Source organism: Cricetulus griseus (genome assembly GCF_003668045.3).
Source record: "Cricetulus griseus strain 17A/GY chromosome 1 unlocalized genomic scaffold, alternate assembly CriGri-PICRH-1.0 chr1_1, whole genome shotgun sequence".
NCBI classification, from domain to species: Eukaryota; Metazoa; Chordata; class Mammalia; order Rodentia; family Cricetidae; genus Cricetulus; species Cricetulus griseus.
Genome location: NW_023276807.1, coordinates 44,475,880 through 44,502,582, shown reverse-complemented (window position 1 = coordinate 44,502,582; position 26,703 = coordinate 44,475,880). Strand labels below are relative to the sequence as shown.

The following is a 26,703-nucleotide window of genomic DNA, read 5'->3' as shown; positions in this document are numbered from 1 at the left end:
TTTGACAGTGCTTGAGAATAAATGTAAATATCCCTAACGTTCTTGAGAAAAGGTCAAAGAAGTTTCTCTTATTTAAACAAATCTCATGCACATTTTTCTTTTATTGAAAACAGATTCTTTTCTCACACAATATGTCCAGATTACAGTTTCCCTTCCCTCTGCGCCTCCCAGCCCCCCCCACCTTCCCTCTCCTCCAGATCTACCTCCTTTCTGTCTCTCATTAGAAAAGAACAGGCTTCAAAGAGATAATAACCAAAAATGACAAAAGAAAATACAGTAAGATGAAGCAAAAACTACCATATCAAAGTTGGACATGGCAGCCCAAGAGGAGGAAAAGAGTCCCAACATCTGGCACAAGGGTCAGAGGCCCACTCATTCTCACAGTCAGGAGTCCCATAAAAAATTCTAAGCCAATAGCTATAATATATACACAGAGGACCTGTGCTTGCTGCTTCAGTCTCTCTGCACCCAAGCACAACTTATTTTTAACTATGTATGTCTGTTTATATTTGTGTCCTTAAAATTAACTGCAGGAAATATGTCTTACCAACTTTTGGTCCACCACCTGCATTATTTTTCCACTTGGCACAAATGCGTTTACTAAATTCTTGAGGGAATTCACTATAATCCTCACCTGAAAAAAAGAAATACAACACTAAAAAGACAGAAAGTACTGAGATTTAAGATGAATATCGGTGTCATGAAAAGAGATGTAGACTTATTCATAGATAGCAAGCTGGGCAGTGGTGGCACACTCCTTTAATCCCAGCACTTATGAGGCAAAGGCAGGCAGATCTCTCTGATTTGTAGGCCAGCCTGGTCTACCAGTTCCTCAACAGCCAGAACAGTTACACAGAGAAACCCTGTCTTCAAAAACAACAAACAAATAAGATGGCACAACCATTCAATTTGAAAGTATTTCAACTATATCAACAGTTTTCTCCTTAAAGTAGCATTGCTTCTTAATCATTTAGTACGAAGGGAAGGAAAAACAAATTCTACTCCCCCCCACCCCACACACAAAAAGCTACAGGGAAATGATATATTTTCCTCTATCAATTACTATGCATTATAGAAGAGTATCAAAAATACACCTTTAAACTTATTTATTTTTATTTATGTATATGAGTATTAACATTTATGTATGTGAACCACATGTATGCTTGGTACCCAACAAGTCCTAGAGGGCATCAAAGTTCCTTGAAATAGAGTTCCAGGTGATTGTGAGCCACACTAAAATGCTGATCCTGGGTGCCCTTAAGTGCTCTCAATTGATAAGCCATCTTTCTAGCCCCTTTGGTAGTATTTTTGAGACAGTGTATCATGATAGCCAAGACTGCCTAGCAACTCATTATATGGACCAGGCTGGCCTCTATACTCCTAACAGTTGTCCCGGCATGGTTTTTATGGGTGTGGGCTTCCATACCCAACATATAAAGTACTTCCTGAAAAGCAGAATTATATTCCATAAAGTCAGAACACGAAGAATTAAGACTTGCAACATACCATTGGTGCCTTCTGAGTTACTACTTCATGCCATCTTTTGTAGGGTGGTAAATCAAGGTTTATGGTGTACCATGGAACTGCTCCTCTATAGCTGCAATGAGAGGGAACCATCTTGAAAAAGGAAACTGACTTTCAGGAGGAGTGTATGGAACTGAAAGGGTGAACTAGACATATAACCATGGCAACAGTATAGCAGTTGGTTACTCAAGCAAAGCCTGCAAAGGAAGTTCAGTTTTCACCCAGTGCCTCAGCGATTGCACATACAATCTTAAGTAGACTCAGCAATCATATAAGAGAATTCTACACTGTGAGCCGGCCATAGTAATAATCCCAGTGCTCTGGATGCTGGACTATATTCTGAGCCCTGCCTCAAAGAATAAGCCATACAAGCCGGGCGTTGGTGGCGCATACCTTTAATCCCAGCACTCGGGAGGCAGAGGCAGGCGGATCTCTGTGAGACCAGCCTGGTCTACAAGAGCTAGTTCCAGGACAGCCTCCAAAGCCACAGAGAAAGCCTGTCTCGAAAAACAAAAAAACAAAACAACAACAACAACAAAAAATAAGCCATACAAATAAACAATTATACCTACTAGGTCTGGAATGTTAATATAACTTGGTAATATATGAATCAATTGTGGCTCAAGAATTACAACTTAAAATACTGCTGACAGAAATTGTCCACTTTTTGGTTTGTTTTTTTTTTCTAAAGATTTACGACAATTGGCCACTAGACCCTTCTAGACACAAGGACACTTCACCACTTGGTTTCCCAGTCTGAAATACTTTGTCAGCCAGTCTAACAATATTGCCAAATTGGTGTCTCTCGTGATGGCTTCAGTAAGGTCACCTCATAGGCCCACAGTGGCAACAAACGCAAGCTTCCCATGATTGACTCTTTGACCCTCCATATGCCTGTGGACTCCTCTTATCTGCCTGTAGCAAATCAAAGCCCAAGCACTAATCTGTCACATACATTCTCAATTCTCAACTCTTACCCACAGCAATCTCTGCTATGAGGATATAGCGATGTCCATCCCATATTAATGGAGCTGGAGCATATTTCTGGTGGACAAGCTCTACAATTACTTCCACTGCTACAACAATTTCATTTTCTCATCTATTCAAGGAGCAGGGATTGAGACAAGGTCTCATGTAGTCCAGATTGGCCTTCATCTTGTTATGTAGTTAAGGATTACCTTGAATTCGGGAACCTTCAATCCTTCTGGCCCCACCCACCAAGGGTTACCACCACACTAGCTCTTCTCTAGTAATTTTAAGCAAACTGAAATAGCTTTCAAGGGTGTGGCATTCAAGGGTTTATCAGATTAAAGCTAAACCTAAAAGCATCCATCACTTGAGCTGTGTATTACTTTAAGAAGAGGGTAGGGTACATACTGGTATGTGTTGCAATGCTACCCGGCTCTTAACAGATCATCTAGCCCTTATACTTAGAGCCAGACATAATTCATTTCCTGAAAGTCATTTACTGGGCCTCTGTGTTTACTTTACTACCATGAATATCTGCTTTTCTAAATGATGTTGCTGGACTTGGGACCCAGGTATATGGGTAAGGTTTTATGAGAGTGTTAGCCAGTACCCACTCATGTTGTGATATGGATGCAGGAGAAGTGTATTCAACTTTGGAAATACACATTTAAACAAAATTATAATTCATTGTATTATTATTATTACAATGAATTATAATTGTTTAAATGTACATTTATTATATGAATACACTGTATGTATATTTATTGTCTGTATATAAAATGTATAATTAATTGTTCTTTTCAAGTTCCTCAGTTCCTTAGAAGCTGATAACTACATGAATACTGTATACTTAAATCTTTGTGGGAAACCCCTTTTCATTCTAATTTTCCTCTGCTTCTTCTTTTGACTAACCATGCTAAATTGTGTTCCATGGTTTAGTAATCTATTAGCCCATTTATGGGCTGATGGGACTAAACCTTTCCTCCTCCAAGCTGGGTGTCTGGATGCAATAACTAAGTGTTCCTGGGGCTATCTGTGCATGTTGGTGGCTGGTGTTCTACCTGTGAATTCCAACCAGCTCCTCCCTCCTCAGCATCCAACAGATCCAGCGCATCCCTAACATCTTCCATAAGTTCCTGAGTCTTCTTCAGTTGAGTATGGAACAGGCAGGCCCAAGCATTTAACAGGGGAAATGGAGAGGAAAGAAGTCCACTATCAGAGAGGATCAGCATTTGATAATGAACCCTCTACTAGTAAGAATTCTTGGAGAACTGGTTAATCTGATGAAGGAAGTTTTTTCACAATGAAAGCTTAATTTAGTCTTATACTTTATTTCACATTAAACATCTCTCTAAGATATTCTTGTATTTAACAACTGCAACTCATTTCCTACACACATAAAAAGAGCCTACCCTAGGAGGGCAATGGAGATTACATGAAAGATGTAGAAAGCACTTAGCATTAGTCATCAATAGATATCTCTACTTTACCACAATCAGTGTAAATATCATGTCAATTTTTGAGACTCCGCATTTGCTATGCCCAGTCACTGTACTATCAATCATAATAATATCTGCCTTCCCAGGTGGCTTGCAAACTAGTCCAAGTGACACAATACATGCATATACAAATAAGAGCAGGTGCAAAGCAGCCAATGAGCAGCAGGAAAGAAATGCTTAATGGGATTCCAGTGGATGCAGGGTGATGTGGCTGTCAGTCAAGTCTCTCAATATCTGCATTGATGGGACTGGTCAGGCCAGACAGACAGGTGTCCTTTTCCTCCCTCACATTTGCTGGTGTATCCCACCAAGATTCATGCACTTGATTGGAAACGATGACCTCACAGGACTAGGAAGACACTCATCAATTAAAGTGCATGTCACCCTATCTCCCAGATGTCAAGAGCTATTGCTGTACAATTCAAAAAAAAAAAAAAAAAGATTAAGAATAGGACAGGAGATTTCAGTGTTGAGGGATGGGATAGTGAAACTGGAAGAAATACAGTAGAAATAGCAAGCAAAGAGAGGAAACACACACAACATATAGGTATGGACACACATACAAACACATACACGTATGGTAACAAGTTGTGTTATGCCTAATCAGGAAATGGTTACAGTTTGTAAGGAAATATGTCCCCAGATATATATAGGATACATTTAGAAGAAGGTAGATTTAGAAAAACAAATAAACAAACAAACAAAAAATGGCCTTTAGTATAGAAATTACTTGCTCAATGTTCAGTGAATTGGGCAGCCAAGAGACACAATCATGAAGGCCAAGATGGCATCAGTAGTAATGGAAAAGACTTTCACTGGACTGAGCTGGAATGGCCCTGGCTGGAGAATAGTACTGATGCTGGCTACTCTTAAATCTTTCCATAAAGGTGGGTGAATCAAGACAAGTTGGGTTATCACAGTTCCTCTCAACCAGCAGTAACTGATGCTCAATCAGTGCTAATTACCTTAGTGTATTTTTATACTTTACTACAAACAATATCATTTCATCCTTTGAAACCTGGCATTCCCTATGCCCAGACCATTCCATAATGATGCCACCTGTGCCACATAGCTCGCAGGTTGTTTGTAACCTAATCCAGAGGACAGAACACACACAGAGACAAACAACACAACAGATACTAAGGACTTAATGAGCAACAGAAATGCTTAAGAGGGTGGACACAGGGTGACACTCCAGTGTCCCATGGGTACTGGGACAGACATTACTTAGAACACATATACTTGGGACGTATACTGTCCAAAGGTATTGGAACAGAGGTTACTTAGAACACATAGACTAGGAAAGACCTTGTAGTGTTACAAAAACTCAAAGTCTCAATTGTAGTCTGCTTCCTCCCACCCCAGCAGTCTACTTGCATCAGGAGAGGACAAGGAGCAAAGGTGAACATTCCCTACACCTTTCCTTTATCCTGCATTCTGTTCCCTCTGTGCCCCTGGGCTAAACTTGTATGCTTCTCAGGCTTACTTCCTCACTAAGATTTGAAAAGACAAAAATGTGAACTAAAACACACCATTAGACTAAAATAAAGCATGGCTTTGGTCCTTGTCTTATGGCTTTTGATCTAGTTTTACATGAAAGCTTTATCAAGTCAGGGTTTATTTCTAGACTCTTTCATATACAGATTACTTATATGTTCCAATGCAGTCTGAGGGCTTACACCCAGGCACTACAAAGTATTGGAGCTCAGGAGGGATGCATGCCTCTGTTGTCACTGAGCAGAAAAATGCTTGTTAAGAGATAGAGTAGCTTGGTAATGGGCAGAAACCCTTTGTTTTCCTATTAGTTTCATGGGCAGGAAATGGACGTTTTAATCAGATAACCTTCATATCTGCCTGAGTCATACACATAGGGAAGCCAAACCTTGTCTCCAGGTAGAAGACGTGGCTTAAGTTTCATTTACTGCTGTTACTTCTAGACGATCATTATAGATCTGAACAGATCAGTACTCAGATCATTATAGGGTCTGTGCACAAGACAATGGTTTGATCAGCTGAGGTCACTCACGTTGGTCCAGAAGGAGGATAAGTTGATTTTCTGCAATCTTCTGTCCACTAAAAAAAACAAAGAAAAATGAACATTTCAGAAAATTACAAATGCTTGCCAATTGAAGCAACCTTTTAAAAAGCATTATTTATTAAGACAAAAGCATCCTTTTAGGCCATTCTACTATCTTTGTTTGAGATACGTGTTCCCTCTCTGTGTCATTCAGGCTGGCTTCAAATTTATTATTAAATAGCACACCCATCCTTACCTCAAACTCACAATCCTCCTGTCTCAGCTGCCTGAGAACTGAGATTATAGGTATGTGCAATACCACTTAGAATTCAATACCTTTTAAAAATATTTATATTTTTATGGGCACGTCATGCATACCTGGTACCTGAGGAGACCAGATAAAGGTATTGGAGAGCCCTGGAGCTACAGATGTTGTGAGCCACCTCACAGTGGTGGGAACTGAACCCAGATCCTCTGTGACAGCAGTATGTACTCTTAACTTCTGTGCTATCTTCCTGGTACCAGCATTCAATAACTTTAAAGATAAAAGTCTTGCCTCTCAAATCCCCAAACAATGAATGTTTCAGTTCAGTTTACACAAAGGCTAGGTATTATAATTTGGCTTTTAAAAATAATTGTATTGAGTAAAGAAATGTAGCAAGGGAGATGGGAAATATTTCTATGAGATGGGATAGCATGTCAATGGCTTAATATAGGATGTAGCTTTTGCATCCTGACCTAAGATTTGCATATCAAACCAGATTTGCAGGGCAAATGCATAAGGTATTTAATAATCTGGCCATAGCCTACCATCCTATCCTTGTTCTGGACACGGCTCCTAATACCATTGCTACAAGCAAACACTTCCTAAACCTCCCACACTTCCATCCTGTACATGTGCTGTGTCCTCTGCCCAGATGTCCACTCTCTGACCTGGGAAACTTCTAGGTCTAACTTCTAAAATCCAACCCAGACACTTACTTCTCTTCCCACTTCCCCACCACCCCTCTCTGTGAAGTCTCATCTACCTCTTGTATAAACAGTCATTTCCTCCTATATATTTCTGTATTGGTACTCATCTCCATTACAATACACATTCTCCTTTAATTGTCTGTGTCTTCTCAATGCCATACTGTGTTCCCTGATAGGGGGGGCAGGCAGCCCTAACACTGAGGTCATTACTGGAGGCAATGAGTGAATGAGACTGTTTCAGGGATAACTGTTCACATTTAGTGGCAAAACTGCATTTTCTAACACAAAATCAGGCAAGAGATGTGCCTATAGATTTATGACTTCTGTTACTTCTTCCAGGTAACAAATATGTTCATCTCCTCGACTCTAGTGACCTAATACTGTGAAAGTAAACTAAACAGTACAAATCTGCAATAAGAGGGGGTAGAGTAGGGGAGGAAACTACTGAGATTGTAGGTGGAGCTCAGACTACCTGCTGAACTCTTATGCAGGAATTGAGATCTCAAAATTAACTTTTGATAATATGGTGAGCACATAGAGCCATTTCTCTCTTACCAAAATGCCTTCACTATTGGATAGGTTTCTTGTTTAAGCATGACTCCAGTGAAATCCCTAAGACACAATATTAAGACTATAGCAAAAAAAGTCGTTTGTGCTAAATAATACTGATTGCAAAAAGTTCTTGCTCAAAAATGCTTCAACCTCACCTTGGACCTCAAAAAACAAAACAAACAAACAAACAAAAAAACAGTACAAAGCTTTAGTGTTACACAGCTGTTAGGTTTGGTCATGTTGAAATGTCGGGATTTCTGCTTGCTTCTGTTTCTATAAAAGTTCACAGAAATTCTGATGACTATGTCCAGAGTTAGGACATAGTCATCAGAGTCTACAGTGCTAACAATGAAAACTCAAGTAACAACTATAACTTTTGTTAAACACAGTGCAGTTTGTTTGAAACAGGATCTTACTGTGTAGACATAGCTAGCCTGTTTCTCACTGTGTAAACCAGGGTAGTCTTGAACTCATGGAGCTTCCTCTATCTCTGCCTCCTAAATGCTGGAATGAAGGCACACACCACCATGCCCAGTGATACCCTGCATTTTTAAAAAAGTTTTATAAATTTTCCTAAATAAACTTTTTTACTCAGATTTTTTTTAAAAATTGCTTTTTACAATTATTTATTGTAGTGTGTATATTAGGGACATATAAATGGCAATTAGAATAAATGGTGCAAATATTAACATGATGATAATTACATTAGGAATTCAGTATATTTCAGGAAGAAGAGATAAAAATATATGTTAAGAAAACAAACCAGGAACTTCAAAACATAGAGGGGGACACAGGGATGACATTAGCTTGGGTTCTTCTAGCAGAAGAAAAAGGAAGAAATCAATTACAAACTCCAGGGGACAGGCCTACAAAATTAAGGCACAAAATGAACATGAATAAGACTCAAGTGTTGCTGGGGACACAGAGCAGTGGTAGCAGCATGCTTCTTCAGCATGCATTGGACTCTGGGCTCAACACCAATAATGCCACACACAAAGCTGAGTGATAGAGGACTTCAGAACCATAGGAAAATAAATAAAATCAAAGCCAAGGCAATAAGGCAAGAAAATGAAATAGGCAGCACCTGAAATGGACAGGAGGTAATGTTTAATACAAAACTCTGAAGGAATCTATTAAAAACTTACAAGAAATATTAAGTGCAAGTCTGCAAGACACCACCTCAATCTACCAAATCAGCAACCATATATCTATATAACAAAAAGCTAAAATAAAGGAAAACAGTCCCATTTACAAAATCATCCAAGGAATACCTATGGACAAAGTAGACATGTACAATCACATTCCATTACTCCACAGGCTGAGGCAGGAGGATCATAAAGTCAAGCCAGGGAGACTGTCTCAAACACAAAAACAAAAGAGTAATTAGAAATAAACTTCACCAACACCTAAAACTACAAAACACTAATCAACAAAATTAAAGATAATATGGGTAAACATAAGCTATCCTGTTCATGGGTGGAAGATTTAATTCTGTTAACATGGCCAGATTCCTAAAATTAATCCACAGGTTTCAATCTTGGAAAAGAACAAAGTTGGAAGACTCAGTCTGAATCTTATAAGAAATGGGACTATGTGGAAAAGGGGTCTGCAGGAAGAGGGGAAGAAGACAAGACAGGAGATGGAAGAGAAAAGAGAAAGGTAGATAGCATGTGTTCTCATTGAACCTCACTCTCATTTACACACACACACACACACACACCACGAAAGCAGACAGGGGCTGTTTGAGTGTGCAGAGGGACCAGTGGGAGGGAGAAGGGGGATAAAGGGGAGCTAGGGTACAAATAAGAGAAAAGAACAATGCTACATATGTATGAAAATTTCATGAAGAAACCTATTGTTTTGTGGTTGCTAAAAATATTAATTAAAATGAAGTTAAAATTTTACTATAATAGTAAATGTGGTAAGTTTATATGATGATCCTATCCTTAAATGAGAAAGTGGAAATCTTATAGGAATTATAGTAACAATAAATCTAGAACACAATGCAGACAGTGAGTGCTTTCATGGGTATAAATACATAAAACAATGGAATACAACCAAGAGCCCAGAAATAAGTCTACATTTACAACTTTGCATATCATATATCTGACAATATACATCTATAACATAATTTAAAAAATCTTACAACTCAATAATAAAAAGCTTATTTTTTAAAACAGACAAAATATCCAAGTAGACATTTTTCCAGGAGATATGCAAATGACCCATAAACACAGAAGAGACTCCCAGCATCACCACCTACTGTGATGAGACACAGTAACAGCAAACGTTGCTAAGGGCATGAAGAAACTGGGATCACTCATACTGAGAGCAAGATACAAAACAACAGCTGCTTTACAAAACCATCTGGCAGCTCTTCAGACAGGTAAACAGTGACATAAAATCCAGCATATATATATATATATATATGATATCCTAGGAGATAGGAAGACATAAACCCCCACAAAAACATGTTTTCAATATTTACAGCAGTGTTACTCATACTGGCCAAAAAGTGGGAGAGCCCACTGTCCACCAACTACAGGATAAACAAAATGAGGTATGTCTTAGGATGGAATATTATTTGGCAAAAAGAAATGAAGAACTGACACATGCTACAAGAAGGATAAGCCATAAAACAACTATACTATATAGAAGATTCCAGTTACAAAGGACCATACATTGTATAGTCCCCTCTGAAATACCCAGAACAGGCAAATCTATAGAGAGGTTCTATTAGTGGTTGCTTAGGGCTGGGAGTTGGGAGTAAACTCTCCTAAACTAGATGGCAGTGATGACTGAACAATTCTGTGACCATGCTGAAGCTGTGTGTGTGTGTGTGTGTGTGTGTGTGTGTGTGTGTGTGTGTGATGTATACATGAGCATCTGTGCAAGTACACACACACTGTGCACTGTGAAGGCCAGAAGAGGACACTATGTGCCCTGCTCTATCACTTATTCTTTTGAGAAAATGTCTTTAATGAATGTGGAAAGCTGTGTTTTGGCTGGGCTGGCTTGGTTTGCCATCCCCAACAATCCTCCTGTCACCACCCTGGTAGGATTGTGGGTGCACATGGTCACACCTGGCTTTTTTTACGTGGGTGCTGGGGATCTGACTTCTAGTCGTCATGCTTTTACAGTGAGTTTTGTTACCCACAGAGCTATTTCCCCGCCCCTCTAAATGTGTATTTTTATTATTTTTAGAAATATTTTTTCTCTTTCCATTTTTCATGTGTGTGGTGTGTGCATGTGTGTGAGGATGGCACATGTGGAGATCTGAGGCAGGTGTATGGAATCAAATTCATTCTTCCACCTATTGACTGAGGCAGGGCTGTCAATCAAACTCAGAGCTCACAGATACAGCTAATCTTGCTGGCCAGCTTGTTCTGGGGATCCCTTATCTGATGGGGGGTTCTTCTGTATGCTGGGAATATATGTTCTCTTATTGTTTTATGAATAAAGCTGTCTTGGCTAATGGACATGCATGACACAGCCAGGCAGGAAGTATAGGCAGAGCTAGCAGACTAGGAGAATTCTGGGAGGAGGAACACAGTGAGTCACCAGAGAGATGCCATGTAGCTGCTGAGGAAGAAAGGGGCCCAGACATCATGGGTAAGCCAAGACCAAGCAGAGATACACAGATTAATAGAAATGGGTTAATAATTAAGAGGGAGCTAGCCAAATAAGAAGCCTGAGCCACTGGCCAAACAGTTTATAATTAAGATATGCCTCTGTGTGTTTATTTGGGCTGAAGGGCAGCGGGATCTGGCTGAACAGAAACTTCCATCAACATTTATTTCCACTTTCTGAGCCTAAGAACTGTAGGCTGGTTATATCACCCAGTTGGCATTTTCATAGATTTCTGGAGTCCCGAACTCTGGTCCTTGTAGCAGGCTTTCTTTGGGCCACCAACCAACTCCCAAATCAGGACACGGAGACTTATTAATTATGACTATTCAGCCTTAGCTTAGGCTCATTTCTTGCTAGCTCATAATTTAACCTGTTTATCTTCATCTACATTTTGCCTTGGGGATTATTTTTTACCTTTCTTTTAGTTTGTTATCCTACTCTGTGTCTGGCTGGCTGGCTCTAGGCATCTCCCTCTCTTTCTTCCTTGTTCTTTCTCTGTTCTCTTCTCCTTGAGCCTAAATTCCTCCTCCTAATTATTCTGTCTGACAGTCCCACCTATCCCTCTTCTGCCTAGCTAGTAGCCATTCATCTTTTTATTAGACCAATCAGGCACCTCAGGCAGGCAAGGTAAAACAGCAACACATCTTTACATAATTAAACAAATGCAGCATAAACAAATGTAACACATCTTTGCCTAGTTGAACACAACATAAACAAATGTAACATATCTTTACAGAGTTAAGTAATATTCTGCAACATTAACAAATGTAACACATCTTTATATAGAGTAATATTCTGAAACATAAACAACCGTAACACATCTTTACATAAAGTAACACATCTTTACATAAAGTAATATTTCACAACAGGTCCTCACAGTTGCTAGCAAGTGCTTAACCACTGAGCCATTGCCTTAGTCCTCCTAATTATAAATTTTTAATGGTGAACTGCATTTCATGAACATTATCTCCATAACGCAATCAGAAAAGCCATGACAGTTGGGTGTTTAAAATAAGCTCTTTATCCATCACTGCACATGAGATAGGCAACACCTGAACCAAATTAATTCTGACATAGATGGTCTAGCTTCATCATCAATATCAGCATTGTATAAAGCTAACATAAAATTTTATACACCATATATCATGGCTGCAAGCAATCAAAGAAGCTCAGTTGTAAACAGTTAGCATGCCAGAAGACACCAGCTCTGGATGAACTGATACATGAGCAGGTCAAGTGTCTTTATAATTGTCTAGTCAACTAAGAACAGAAACAACTGAAGGTGGCTGTTCTGGTGTATGGTCTGGAGGAGAAGGAATGGACTAGGAGGCTAACTTTTCATAAGCCTGTCCATGTTATTCCATTTTCTTTATCCATGTACACCTAATACATATTTCCAAATATTAATTCTTTGACTTGTATGGTTTTATTTTATATTGTATGAAGGATTTTTTCAGAGAATTATTCTCTGGCATTTTTAAATGTTTGAAACTATCATTACCTAAAGTTATTTTAAAGCAATAAAAGCTCCTGCAAACATGGCAAGATGGTGCACCCTGTACTCCCAGCATTTGGGAGGCATAGGCAAGAAGGTCAGGAGTTCAAGGCATCTTGAGAACACATTGAGATCAAAGCCAGCCGACTACTTGAGTCCCTGTCACAAATAACAAAAAGGGGGAGTCAGTGAGTAAAAGCACCATCTGGAAACACAACTGTGAGGACCTGAGTAAGAATTCTGAGAACCCTATAAAAGCATAGAACGCAGCACAAGAGGCTGTAACTCCAGCACTCCTACTGGGAGATGGGAGACAAAGGCAGAAAAATCCCCAGAAGCTGGTGGGCTGCTAGTACATGCAGTGGACAGATAACAAAATGATCCTGTCTCAAACAAGGTGTAAGATTGTCCTTTGACCTCCACATGACAGGCGGCATGCATGTGGCTACATTTAAACACACACACACACACACACACACACACACACACACACACACACACAGAGAGAGAGAGAGAGAGAGAGAGAGAGAGAGAGAGAGAGAGAGAGACTAGTGCCTGTTTAATAAAGTTGAAGATGGTCACCATAAAAGAAGTACAAGAAAGTCAGTCTTCAACTACAACTACACATTTTCAAAACATCATTTAGTGGGTGCTGGAGGGATGATGGCTCAGTGATGAAGAACTGGCTGCTTTTCTAGAGGACCCAACTTCCCAGCATGCATATGGCCACTCACAACAATCTGTAACTCCATTTCTAGGGGATCTGACACCCTCTTCTAGCTTCTGTGGGCACTGCACACGTATGGTTCATAGATATATATGTAGGCAAATCACCCACACACATACAATAATCAAATAAAAATAAAAGCAATTCTTTTAGTAAGGTGAATAATTACTAACTTTATAAATGCAATTCTGGCTTATTTTAATATGAATAACATAAAATTCTTTTAAATACCCAAACTTTTGTTTAGGTTTTTAATTGGACGTGGGAGCTGGATGGCTCAGGAGTTAAGCACACACAATGCTCTTATAAAAGACACAAGTTTAGTTCCCAGAACCCATGTTAGATGGTTCACAACCACCTGAACCTCCTGGACATTTAAGGCCCTCTTCTGGCTCCTGAGAGCATCCTCACTTATATGGCACACACTCATACACACACACACACACACACACACACACACACACACACACACACACACACACACAAATAAAAATAAGTATTAAAAAATATGGCTCCATTTACAGACATCCCATTTCTGTCCTTTTGATCAATTTTAGATGACTGGGTATTGTATATTCATGTTCAGAATGTGGGGCTCAGCTCCATTAGGGCTCTATAGAAGGTGACACAGCTGGTGACAGAATCAGAGTCCAGGGCTTCACCTGCTCTATCACAGCTTCTTATAGCATAACAATAAAATCAGTGCTTCTGGCATCGAGGAGGTAGCTCAGTGAATAAAATATTTGCTGCTCAAACATGAGATCTGGATTTGAATCCCCAGCTCACACAAAGAAAACCAGGCATGGTGGCACACATCTGTAATCCCAGAGCCCAGAAGATCCAGGATAGACCCGGGGGCTTCCTGTCCAACCAATACAGATAAAATGGTTCAGGAAAGAACTTGTCTCAAATAAGGTGGTTAACAATAGATGTTAGCCTTTGAACACACACGTGCACACACACACCCTGAACTGAAAAGCAACTAGGTCCCCACTACATGTAGCAGTCACTGCTGAGAGCTAAATAATACTGGATCTAATAATGAGACATGAAAATGGCATGCAATCTGGCTCTAAAAAGAAAAGGCCAATGATTTATATGCTTTGAAAAGAAACCAGAGTACAGATGTAAGCACAATACATAAATATGAGTAAAAATAAGTAAAGGCAACAGCCACTAGGCCTTGGTATCTCAGTCCCTCAGAAGGCACCCGCCTGGAAGTCATTTAAACAGACTAGTTTGGGGCCTAGGATGAAGAGAGAGGCACAGCCTCAGCATCGAGGAAAAACACCTACAAGACTTGTGCACAGCTCTGCAATAGAAACACAATCATCTCATTTGCTGTGTGAACTCTCTGACCATTCCCAAATTTAACTATGCATGATTTTAATAACAGACAACCTTATCAGGGTAGGGAAATTTTAAATAGATAATTAGTAAATATTATAAACAAATCCTAAGTGGACAGAGTAAGTAGTCTGTCAGTCTATCGTGCTGCTTTGTCATAGGGAGAAAAAAAATCAGATTAAGAATCTCAATTTCTCACTGTTTCCCATCCCAACCCCAAGAAGCCCATCTCTTTTATGTTGCTGCCTAAGGCAAAGAGAAACAATGTTTCAACGTATTTGAACCTGGAAAAAAAACACACCCACCCACCCACCCACCAAAAAATGTTGAGTAAGAGACTAGCTATGTAGTCCAGGCTGGCCCTCAATTCATGCTCTTCATGCCTCAGCCTCCTGGGTACTGGGATTATAGCCATGCATCACCACATCTGTTTAGAAATGGCTTCTCTGCTTGCATGTATGCTTGCACACCAGAACAGGGAACCAGACCTCATTATAGATGATTGTGAGCCACCATGTGGTTGCTGGGGATTGAAATCACAACCTCTAGAGGAGCAGCCAGTGTTCTTAACCTCTGAGCCATGGGGTAGCACATGCCTGTAATCCCAGCACTCGAGTGGTAGAGGCAGGTGGATCTCTGTGAGTTTGAGGCCAGCCTGGTCTACAGAGTGAGTTCCAGGACAGCTAGGGCTGTTACACAGAGAAACCATGTATCAATTCCACCCCACCCCACCTACCCCAAAAAGAAAAATAAATGCTTTTCAAAATTTTCTACTTATTTTTTATAGTAACTTAAATCCATTCAAAATTACTCAGTATTTATGTCCTCCATACTAATTAGGAAAAGTAAATTACAGAGCCATACAACATACATATGAAAATAATATACCAGGGTTGGAGGATGGCTCAGTGGTTAAGAGCACATACTGTTCTTGCAGAGGACCTAAGGTTTTTTGTTTTTTGTTTTTTGTTTTTTTTTCCAGCACCCATGTCAGGCAGCTTATGGCTGCCTATAAGTCCAGTTCTAAGTGATCTGATACCCCTCTGACCTTTTCCTCCTCCTCCTCCTCATACATACATACATACATACATACACACACACACACACACACACACACACACACACACACACACACACACACACACACATTTAAAGATGGCTTTAAAAAATAAAAGTAACATATCCATTGAAAAATATTTCACTAAGTAATCAAGGAATGTTCCACATTTTTAAACAATGGCAAACGTCCTTTATTATTTGAATCCTTCAAGATTAATGGGACTCTCAATGAAATATATGAATCTAATAATACAGACAAAATTTTAAGTCAGGTGTGGTAGTATATGCCTAAAAGCCTAGCATCAGAAAGTTGGAGGAGAAAGGAGCTCAAGCTGGAGGACAGTCAGAACTCCATGATGGAGACTTATTGTTCCTTACAAACAATTCAGATGGAGAGAAACATGGTTACTGTCATGTCTTCTGACCTTTAACTGGATGCACCCCAGTAAGCCACTGATATTTAAATAAATAGCAGGTGAATCAGCCACTTAGGAGGGCAGTAGCCTAGTTTATCACGCTGGCCAACTTAATGCCAGTATTTAGGAAGAACTCTGGTGTAGAACTAAGAGAACAAATTATAGCTGTGTATTCTTTCCTTCATAGTACCATAACATCCAAAACCATCTAGGGCTTATGGGATTAAGAGAAGCTTTGTGATCATCACTGCTAATGCCAACAGTTTCACCACACACACTGGATGCTGACATACAACTTTAGCTCATTTTAGCAATCCCTTGCTCAATTACTTGCTCACTATCATATTTCTTCCCATCTGATCAGATTTATTACTAAGAACAGTCATTTCACTAACTCTGGTTCCTTTCCTTCTAATCACTCCTCATTCTGCTGTTATTTATTTTCTGTCCCTATACCACATAGAACAAGACAACCAATAACCTCTTGTCTGTAAGCAGAATGGAAATTTTATGCTCAATGGTATTTCAAAGCAGTAACCCATCTCCTTCCCTTTCTTGCCTGTCCTTCATGCTGAGCTCTCCCATTTGGGCTGCTGTGTTAGCTTTGCTGGGTTCTTCTTTACTTGACACACACATGGGAAACTCACTTAGATTTTGGCAGCTTCTCATCTTCTCATTTATACTCTTTGTAGAAGAGCTTGTCTGCTCCAATGGCTTCAAACATGCTCATTACTCCTAGACCCCCCAATATTTCCATCAGACCATACAAACACACACACACACACACACACACACACACACACACACACACACACACACACACACAGACATTTGCTTTGTCCAAAAGTTTCTCTGTGTAGTTCTGGCTACCCTGGAACTCACTCTGTAGATCAGGCTGCCTCAAAACTCACAAAGATCCACCTGCCTAGTGCTGTAATTACAGGCGTGCACCACCACTGCCTGGCTCCATATGTTAATGGAATCTTCATAGAAGCAATAGTGAAGAATAGCTTAAGATGACTTTCAGTTACTTATACTGAAAAAAGCCTCAAATACAAAACTTTTAAAATGCCCAGCTGATGTTTCAAACCAAATAACTCATTTGTCTTTTTAAACTGGCCCTCATCCATATTTATGTATGTTGAAATATATTTGGTCACATGGAAATATGTTTGGTAACCACCCAAAATATATTTGGCTATAATTCATACAGTTTATCATTCATATAATGATTTAAACAACAACAACAACAAAAACCAAGACAACAAAACCCAAAAAAACAACTGCCTTCTTTTCTGTCAAAGAATAAAGTCACCAGTCTTCCAGGCAGCTCTGAAGGGTGTTTTGGGAATTGGGTCCCAATATCTTTAAGATGAGTGAAAATTTTTAACAGTGCCTCAGCATAAAAAGGTCCCAGGTTTTATTCTGTAAGTAAAGATTTTTAAAACAAAATAAATCCCTTCTACATAACACCTGTCTTTGTCATTAATTTAATGAGAGAATAGTTAAATGACAATAAAGTGGCCATAAGACCAGAATGGAAAATTCCTGATTTTTGTTTTAACCTTATTTTCTTTTCATTCACTGAAGACCCATGGAAACACTTTCCCAATCAGTACCCAGTAGACTGACTAGATTTTGATATTCATTGTTCTGCATTGTGGCATATTTGTACACTGTGTGAACGTGTATTGGTGTGATTGGTGCAATATAAAGTTCAATGGCCAATACCTAGGCAGGTATAGGTGGAATTTCTGGGAAGAGAAAGGAAGAGGAGAAGGAATCTAGAAGGGTGGAGTCACCAGACAGAGAAGAAACATGATGTACAAGATGGAAGAGAGGTAATGCCATGTGACAGAATGTAGATTAATATCAACAGGTTAATTTAAATTATAAGAGCTAGTTGAGACAATCCTAAAGTAAAGGCCAAGCTTTCATAATTAATAAGAAGTCTTTGTGTCGTTATTTGTGAGCTGGATGCCAAAAGAAAAATCCGCTTGCATTTGGCGCCCAAAGTGGGACATACAAATCAACATAGGGACTGAGAAAACTGAAAAAAAAAAAAAGTCCTGAGTAGAATTGGTGCTTGCAGCATACACAGGCACAGCTCCTTTAAAATGACCTGCTACCTAGGACTTAAATGGGGTTTATGAGCACCCAACAGCATACTACTAGGTGACAGGAGACTAGGCAGAAATGCCTACTGCAGTGTGGACCCAAAAACTTCCCAGAGCTGGGGTGGACAGACCAGCTCCAGGCTGGGGCCCACAGGCATGAGGCTCCACTCTCACCAGCTTGAAGTGGGCAGAGCCAGTTGCCAGGTCATGTGCTAAATGGAGCCATGCAGTGGAGGGCCTAGGTGCTGCTCATCAGTTTAAGGTTTGGCTCACATGGTCAGGGAACACTGCAAACCCACAGAAAGTCAGGTCTAGACTGAGAAAGCCTCTGAACAGATATAGTATACTTAAAAATGTACTTAGATGCTAAAGAAAGAAAAGAAAACGGGTATAGTCATAAAAAATACATAGTTTAAAAATAATAAAGTCTTGCCGGGTGTTGGTGGCGCACGCCTTTAATCCCAGCAGTCAGGAGGCAGAGGCAGAAGGATCTCTGTGAGTTCGAGGCCAGCCTGGTCTCCAGAGCGAGGCTCCAAAGCTACACAGAGAAACCCTGTCTCGAAAAAACAATAATAATAATAATAATAATAATAATAATAATAATAAAGTCTTTAAAGAGAGTAAAATAATATAAAAGAAAAAGGCCACATAAAGGGAGGAGTGATGAGCAAAGGGGTCAAGATCATGCTGGGAAAACCCACAGAAACAGCTGACCTGAGCAAGTGGGAGCTCATGGAACCCAGTCTGATAGCTGGGGAACCAACATAGGACTGAACCAGGACCCCTGAACATGGGTGTCAGTTGGGAGGCCTGGGCAGTGTATGGGGCCCCTAGCAGTAGAACCAGTATTTATCCCTAGTGCACGAATGGGCTTTGGGAGCCCATTTCTTATGGAGAGATACTCTCTCAGCCTAGATACAAGGGGGATGACCTAGGTCCTGCCCCAAATGATATGACAGACTTTGATGATCCCCCATGGGAGGCCTTGTCCTCCCTGGGGAGTGGATGGGGGGGTGGAATGGTGGCTGGGGGGGGCATGGAAGGATGGGAGAGAGAGGGAACTGGGATTGGTATGTAAAGTTAGATTGTTTTTAATTTAAACAAAAACTTATTTAAAAAAGAAATGTAAAGTTTATAAGGTTGAGAAATATAAAGGCTCCCAAAGCCCATTCCATATTTAGATAAAATGGGGAAATGCTGTGGGATATTAGTACACTGTATGTAGGTGTATTGCTGTGATTGGAGTAATAAAAGGCTGAACAGCCAATAGCTAGGCAAGAGATATAGGTGGGACTTGAGGGGAGAGAAAGAAAGAGGAGAATCTGGACGGTGAGAGTCACCAGCTAGCCAGAGAAGAAAGAGGCGGTGCAAGATGGAAGAAAGGTTTTTACATGACAGAACATAGATTAAGATAAACAGGTTACTTTAAGTTATAAGAGCTAGTTGAGACAAGCCTAAGCTGAAGGCCAAGCTTTCATAATTAATAAGAAGTCTCTGTATTTGTAAGCTGGAGGCCAAAAGAAAGTTCCACCTACAGTTCTGAGTAAACCTATTAAAACAATTGAAGGGCTCAAATATTTGCTTGAGCTAGGAATGTAACTCGGTGTGAAGAGCTTGCCTTCACCTTGTCCAGGGTGAGCACTCTAGAACTGAAAAAACAAATCAGGAAACAAACAATAAGATGTCTTACCTTAAAAACAAAGTATTAAAAAATAATAATAACCAGCTCTCAGTACATGAAACTACTCTTCGGTTCATAGTTGACATTAATTAACACCAGGCAGGCCTGTGGGACCCCTGGTATTTGTGTTGTGCTCTTGGACACAAATACACTCAGAGAATTAAATTCCTCAGGGACATTAAAATGAGACAAAGTGAGCTTGGGTCACAATCTTGTCCACACATGAATAACGAGCAGCATGTAGCTCAAAACACAACACGCCCTTCCACTGCTAAGAGAAAAGAATGCTACTTGTTATCCAGGAATTCCTCAGCATTCTAAAGACACCCAATCTAGAACCAATCCTGGATTAAATCCAAATTCTCTAACAAGTTTTTTTTTTTTTAATTTGTTGTTGTTTAACCTGTAGTTCTTTCTCGGTCCTTCCCTTCAACACTAAACCTAATTTGCTCAACTATTAGTATGTCCCTTTGGTAATCTTTGGATAAAAGGCACAGGCTACCAAAATACCACAACCTGTAACAATTCTCTGAATCCCAACCTACCTCAGAAAATTAATTCTCTACCCACACCAGAGCAAACAGTTCTTCATTATCATCTTTCAATCGTTTGTACATACTATATGGTTTTAGGTCACTTAAGTTACTCTTATGTATGCTTTTCTGCATTCTACTTTTATCTGCTAAGTGTTCATTTACTCTGGTGATTGGATAATATCCTGCCCCCCCCCCTTTTTAAGTAAAAAAGCATTTCTCCTTCCAGGAATAATAAACTCCTACTGTTCCCACTTTCAATGTTCCATCTTTTCAACATCATGTTATCTGCCTCAGGTAAACAAACGGTACATCCAGGTTCCTAGTTATCAAATCTGCTGGCAACAAAACTAAGCAAAACAAACAGCTTCAGGTCTATAGCTTGTAAGACACACACACACACAGAGAGAGAGAGAGAGAGAGAGAGAGAGAGAGAGAGAGAGAGAGAGAGAGAGAGAGAGAGAGAGAGAGAGAGAGAGAGAGAGAGAGAGAGAGAGAGAGAGAGAGAGAGAGAGAGAGAATATCAATTTATGAAGTGTCCGTGTCAGGCTGAGACTGCAGCCAAGAGCCTGAATTTAGAAATGTTTCTGTGACTAATGATGTGACTGACCTCTGGCTAGATTATTACTCTAGGGTTCCTTCCTCTTGTACTTAAATGCGCTAGTTCCTCACTGTCTCTTGCGGTTTTAGGGAATAAAGTCTGTGACTTTTGGGACTTAGTCGCACAGCACCACGGGACCGGAATTCCATGACTGGGCGTGAAAGCGACAGGGGCGGGGAGGGGGGAGCAGCGACTCCCACCATCTGGGCTAAGACTGCCTGTGACCCACGGCTTCCTCCGTGGGCTTCTTCAGGAGAAAGCACTTGGCAACCAGGCAGAATAGTTCAAATATTAACACCAAGATTGGAGAATGAGTGAGTCCTACCCAGTCGTTCATGGAAGCTAGAACTTCCCTAAATTGTGTTCTCTTTCCAGAGAACACCAAAGCGACTCTGTCCGGGACTCACAAGACGTGTTTGCATCCACGCTCCGCGAGAGTGAACCTCAGGTCCCCGGAAGATGCAGCCGGCGAGCAGGTGTCCCTTGCCCCCACCCGCGCCACCACAGCTGCTCCTGCCTCCCGCCTGCGCCTGCACCTGCACCCCCATCTGCGCCTCGGCTGGAGCTCACCCACCGGTGGCACTTGCTGTGCCTGGGCGCAGGTGACACCCGCGGCCAAGAGGACCCAGGTGAGGACACTTGGGCCCAGCATCTTCCCAGTTGCCCGCGAAGCTCCAGGCGACTCTGCAGCGGCGGCGGGGACCACCTCGGCCGGGAGCAGGCCGCACCCCCGACTCGTGACCAGCGACCCCGGGCCACACCATACACTGCGGGGGACACGCCAGAGACGGGGCGCCCCAAAGAGGAGTCCGCGCATAAGGCCAGAGAGAAGCTCCGCCCCCCGCACTCCAGGCAGTGGTTTCGTCCAAACTTAGCCCCGCCCCGGGGCGTGGCTTCCCGCTTCCCCAGGACTTGACCCTCTTGGATTGCCAGGGCTGGGCTCCGGGTGCTGGAAGGTGCCAAGGGCGGGACCCCACTGACTCGGGAGAGGTCGGCTCCTAGGTGTCCTGGTTCCTAAGCCCACCAAACGGACCCAGAGTCTCAGAGCATGACGTCAGACCCAGTTTGCCCTCCGGGGAAGGCTGGCCCCAAGTGAATCACCCGATCCTTCCTGCCCAAGGGGGTCACTGCCCGAGGGGCAGGTGTAAGGACCAGGATGGGATGTTTCAGCACTCTAGCACTCTGGGCTGTGAATTACCTGCCTGGGATTTCACGGCACTGCTGAATCCTAAAATTTGGAGTTTAATTTCTCGCTCTTATGTCCGGGGTTGGAAAGGTCGAAGGGTTGGGACCTTCCTCGAAGAATTTGTTGAGTGTTTTAGTTTAGCTCATGAGACTTCAGGTTAGCAGAGCTGACCTAAACCTAGGACAGGTATCTTCATAGTCTACTTCTGAAAAGCAGATCGATACAAGTATATTTGCTTGGCTTTTGCACCATCCTTGGACAAGGCTCGCTGTAATAGGTGAGTTACCTAGAATCCAACAAGAAAACTTGCCTTCTGGATTTTCATTTTCTGCTTCAACGACAGACTTCCCAAGAAGTTTTGGGGTTTTATTTGGGGGTGGGTGGGTGGGTGCTGCATTAAAACTCATTCAGAACCATTAAATTTTTATTTTATCCCCACCATACCCCGATGCTGGGAATCTGTGTATTTCTCCTTTCTTTTGTGTGTGTGTGGATGAAATGGTAGTTTTACCGGTTGTATTGCTTCCTTGGAAAATGCAAACAATCCTTGTTGAAGATTGGGAAATTGGAAATTGATGTGGTTTTCACCACCTATATTTGGAGGCACATGATAAATTGTATTCTCTGAGGAAGTTTAGGTGTTGAAACACAGCACAGAATTGGCACATACTTGGGTTCCTGCCTAGGTAATCGACACCAGGAAAATACTCACTTTTTGAATGGGGACACTAAGGGCGGCTGAAGGCACCAAACTCAGGAGCCTGAGGCAGAAGCCTATTTTCAGTCACTGATTGTATCTTTCAAACCAGTCTAGACAGCAAAGCAAGACTTCGCCTCCAAAAACAGAGCAAAACAGGGAATGCTGCTGCCACACACATTTCTCTTCTGACACTGGATCTGAGGAAGCATCAAAAAGACATAAAGGTCTTTTCCCTTATGAAACTTACTAGATGGGAAATAGACAGTAAACACCACGCATGTGAGCATAGTCCATAAAATCAAGCAGAAGGCTGTAAATGCTACAGAGCAGAAGTGGGCCAGGGGTATGGAGGATGTAGAGTCTGGGAAGGGGGTTAGAATTATTTTAGCAGCCAGGCAGGATGAGCATTATTGAGAAGGGTGACTCTGAACAGTAGGTGGTGGGAATCAGCCTCGTGGAGGCCAAGGAAAGGATCCTGGAAGCCTAAGGCAGTTGTGGTGCAAAGGCTGAATAGTGAAACTGAGACGGAACATAAAGCCTTTTGATCACAAAAATGAGAAATATTTGGGGAGACAGGCGTAACCTGATGTGAAGATCACGTGTTGCATATTACATATGCAGAGCACTATGCTGCACTGCATCTCTGTGCAGTCTCATGTTTTATGTACAAGTTAAAAATGCGTCTTTAACAGGTGAAATGCTACAACTTGCTTTTAAAACTTGTAGTGCTAAGCTCAACCACTTCAGGACTTTCAAGCTCGTTTCTTCATGCTAACCAAAACTGAAGAAATAATGTATATCCATATAAATGCTTTCAAAATAAAAGCATTTCACAGAACAAAGACAAAGCAAAACAAACAAAAACAGGGACATTAGGCAGAAACTAAAGAAATCAGGAAGTGTGATTGTTAATTTTTTTTTACCACTGAGCCACCTCCCCAGCCCTTTTTGTTAGTTAATTTTTTAACTAACATATTCAGCTATACCAGAAAATTCAGTTCAGCATATTTATCTATACCAGAAAAGCCAGTGTGGCTTGAGCAAAGGCATGTGGGAGAAATAAATGAAGTCAGAGGTAAAGAAAGGAAAGCAGCAAATTAAAGACTAGAGCCATTGTAGAGACTGGGGCTTCACTCTGGGAATTTTAATAACGCTGAATACACATGTTCAGTGTTGAATCTGCTGACCTACCACAAAGCTCAAAATGTGTCTATCAGAAGTAGAGAATCCCGTTTTTTAAGGAGCAAATGGCCACTTGATTAATTCACCTTAATTACTATTGAGAGCAATTTAGCATGTCACCAGACATGCTTTTCCTTACGAAATAGTATTTGGTAGTTAGGTGATCTAACAAACATAGATGCCATGTAAAGGAAATTCACATGAACTGGCATGATAAGCATGTGTACAATCTTCATTTAAAGAACATTCAAAACCTACCCTATACTGTTGATTTTTCTTTTCAGATGAATTTAAAATTTACATCTACTTCCTTGGGAGTACAGCATATTATGTATGTCTCCCCTCACCATACACACACACACACACACACACACACACACACACACACACACACACACTCATCTTTGTTTGAGTGTACAGTGCTGGGCACTGCACCTAGGGTTTTGCAAATGCTAAATGAGGCTTGTATTCCTGACTTCTGTTACTTTTTGAGTCAAGGCTTCACCAGGCTGGATTAGAACTCAAACTTTCAAGTTGCTAATAGTACAGGTGTCTAATTTTTTTAAAAAATCAAATCAATCAATTTCCAATGCTAAGAGCAAGATGTAACTACAGGAAACTTTATATCCATTTAAGCATACTGACGTGTTTATAGAGATGATATTGAAATGTATATGTGAATGATTATGTGTGTAGAAAGGGTGATAATTCAAACTCTCTAGAGAATATCAAGTCTGAGAATTGGATAACCTGTTTAGCATGCAAAAGTCATCATATTTAAATTGTTTATAGGAATAGCTGAAGTTCTTGGCAAGTCATAGACTTTCAAATCTCCTACCTAGCATGCCTAGGTTACCCAAGTGGAGCTTTGATTTAAAAATAATTTGCCCACCCTAAATGAAATGTAGCACTTACTCTTGATTTAATAAATACCGAGTATATAACAGTTTTCACTAGAAGGTAAGAAATATGGAGGTAATACTACAGTTTGAAAATAAGTGTTTTAACAGAATAATTTACCAAATTTAAAAATCTATATTCTTACAAGAAAAAAAAGCTGGGTATGTTTTTAGATACCTGAAATCCTAGAACTTCAGGATTGTAGCTTTATAGTAAGCCTGTGAGAACCCTGCCACAACCTCAAATAAATTAATTATATATGTATATATTTTTAGTTTTTCAAGACAGTTTTTCTCTGCGTATCACTGGCTGTCCTGGAACATTATAGACCAGGCTGGCCTCAAACTCACAGAGATCCACCTGCTTCTGCTTCCCAAATGCTGGGATTAAAGGTATGTGCCACCACTGCCCAGCAATTACATTTATTTTTAAAAGTCCTGGTACAATTAAAATGTTATATGTGTTTTAAGAGAAGTTTCTGTCTATCTTTCAGGAATGAATACAGGTGGTAAGAGGGGAAAAATAGAAACCCAAAGGTCATATCACATTTTCTTTCTTCTTGTTGCTTTACCATGCCATGCTGTTACTTGTTTTTTTCTCTTAGCTTTTAGAGTTAAAAACTGTGAAATATTACTTCAGCCTGAGACAAAGTGATACTTTTTCTGTTACAAAACTAAAAATTTAGATCTCATGATTAATCTAATTGTCCCTCTATAAATGTCAAAATAATGGTTACAATAATTATCTTTCCATTTGTACTAAGTCCTATTTCTTTGTGAAACATTGTGGTATTATTGAATCAATGATAATCCAAATGTTACATTTTGAAGAGCCACTAAAAAAAAAATCCTTGTCCTGTTTTACTTTTTTTTCCTTAATGAGATATATTTCTGACCAGGATATTTTTATGCTATTTATTTTTTCTTATGTTGCAGAGTCTTGTACATTCTAAACATGAATTTCACCTATAATTGAGCAACAGTCCTGTCCCTGAAAGTTCCTTTCAACTTATATCCTACAGTAGCTAAATTGTTCTAACTTTATATATCACCTACATTACATAAATGATTGTAATCAGCTATTTAATGCTTCAACAAATTGTTTCTAGTGTATGTAATAAATTTATTCTCTCCGAAAGTCTGAGTACTTAACATTTGTGCTAGGAAAAGAGTGAATAAATGAGCATTGTCCTTTGGAGGCTTCAGCCTCCCAGCAGAAAAAAGTAAAAATGGAAGGCAAAATATAAATCCAATGAGTATCTTGAAAAATTCAGTATAGTTAGCCCATGAAGCCAGAATCTACTCTGGCTTATCTCGTGGCTGTTTCACAGATCTCAATTCCTGTCCTGTAGCAGCTCCAGGATTTGAATGAGACATAACCCCATCCTTCTGGAGGTGGGCCCTGAATGGTTTATGACATCTACAATTACTCTGTTCCACCTGCTGAAATTCTTGGCTTATGTCTTACCCAGATGCTTGTATAAAACAAACCGATTTGAAGCTCAGTGTGCTATATAGTCAAAGCAGTTGCCTTCTCTCTTCTGGCAGAAAAGAGGAAGTTTGCAGTCCAATGCTGCTGGCATTCATGGCACAAACT

The 26,703-nt window shown here is 40.4% G+C and overlaps 1 protein-coding gene across 1 annotated transcript in view; it reads right to left on the bottom strand.

Moving 5' to 3' along the window:
* Asah1 (N-acylsphingosine amidohydrolase 1) overlaps positions 1 to 21,971 on the bottom strand; it is a 34,897-nt gene extending 12,926 nt beyond the window's left edge. The window contains exons 1-4 of the mRNA XM_027391171.1: positions 21,714 to 21,971; positions 6,019 to 6,065; positions 1,507 to 1,597; positions 548 to 634 (exon numbers count right to left, since the gene is read on the bottom strand). Coding sequence (XP_027246972.1) covers positions 548 to 634; positions 1,507 to 1,597; positions 6,019 to 6,065; positions 21,714 to 21,956 — 468 coding nt within the window. The 5' untranslated portion in view covers positions 21,957 to 21,971. The remainder of the gene's footprint in view (positions 1 to 547; positions 635 to 1,506; positions 1,598 to 6,018; positions 6,066 to 21,713) is intronic.
* Between the last annotated feature and the right edge of the window lie 4,732 nt (positions 21,972 to 26,703).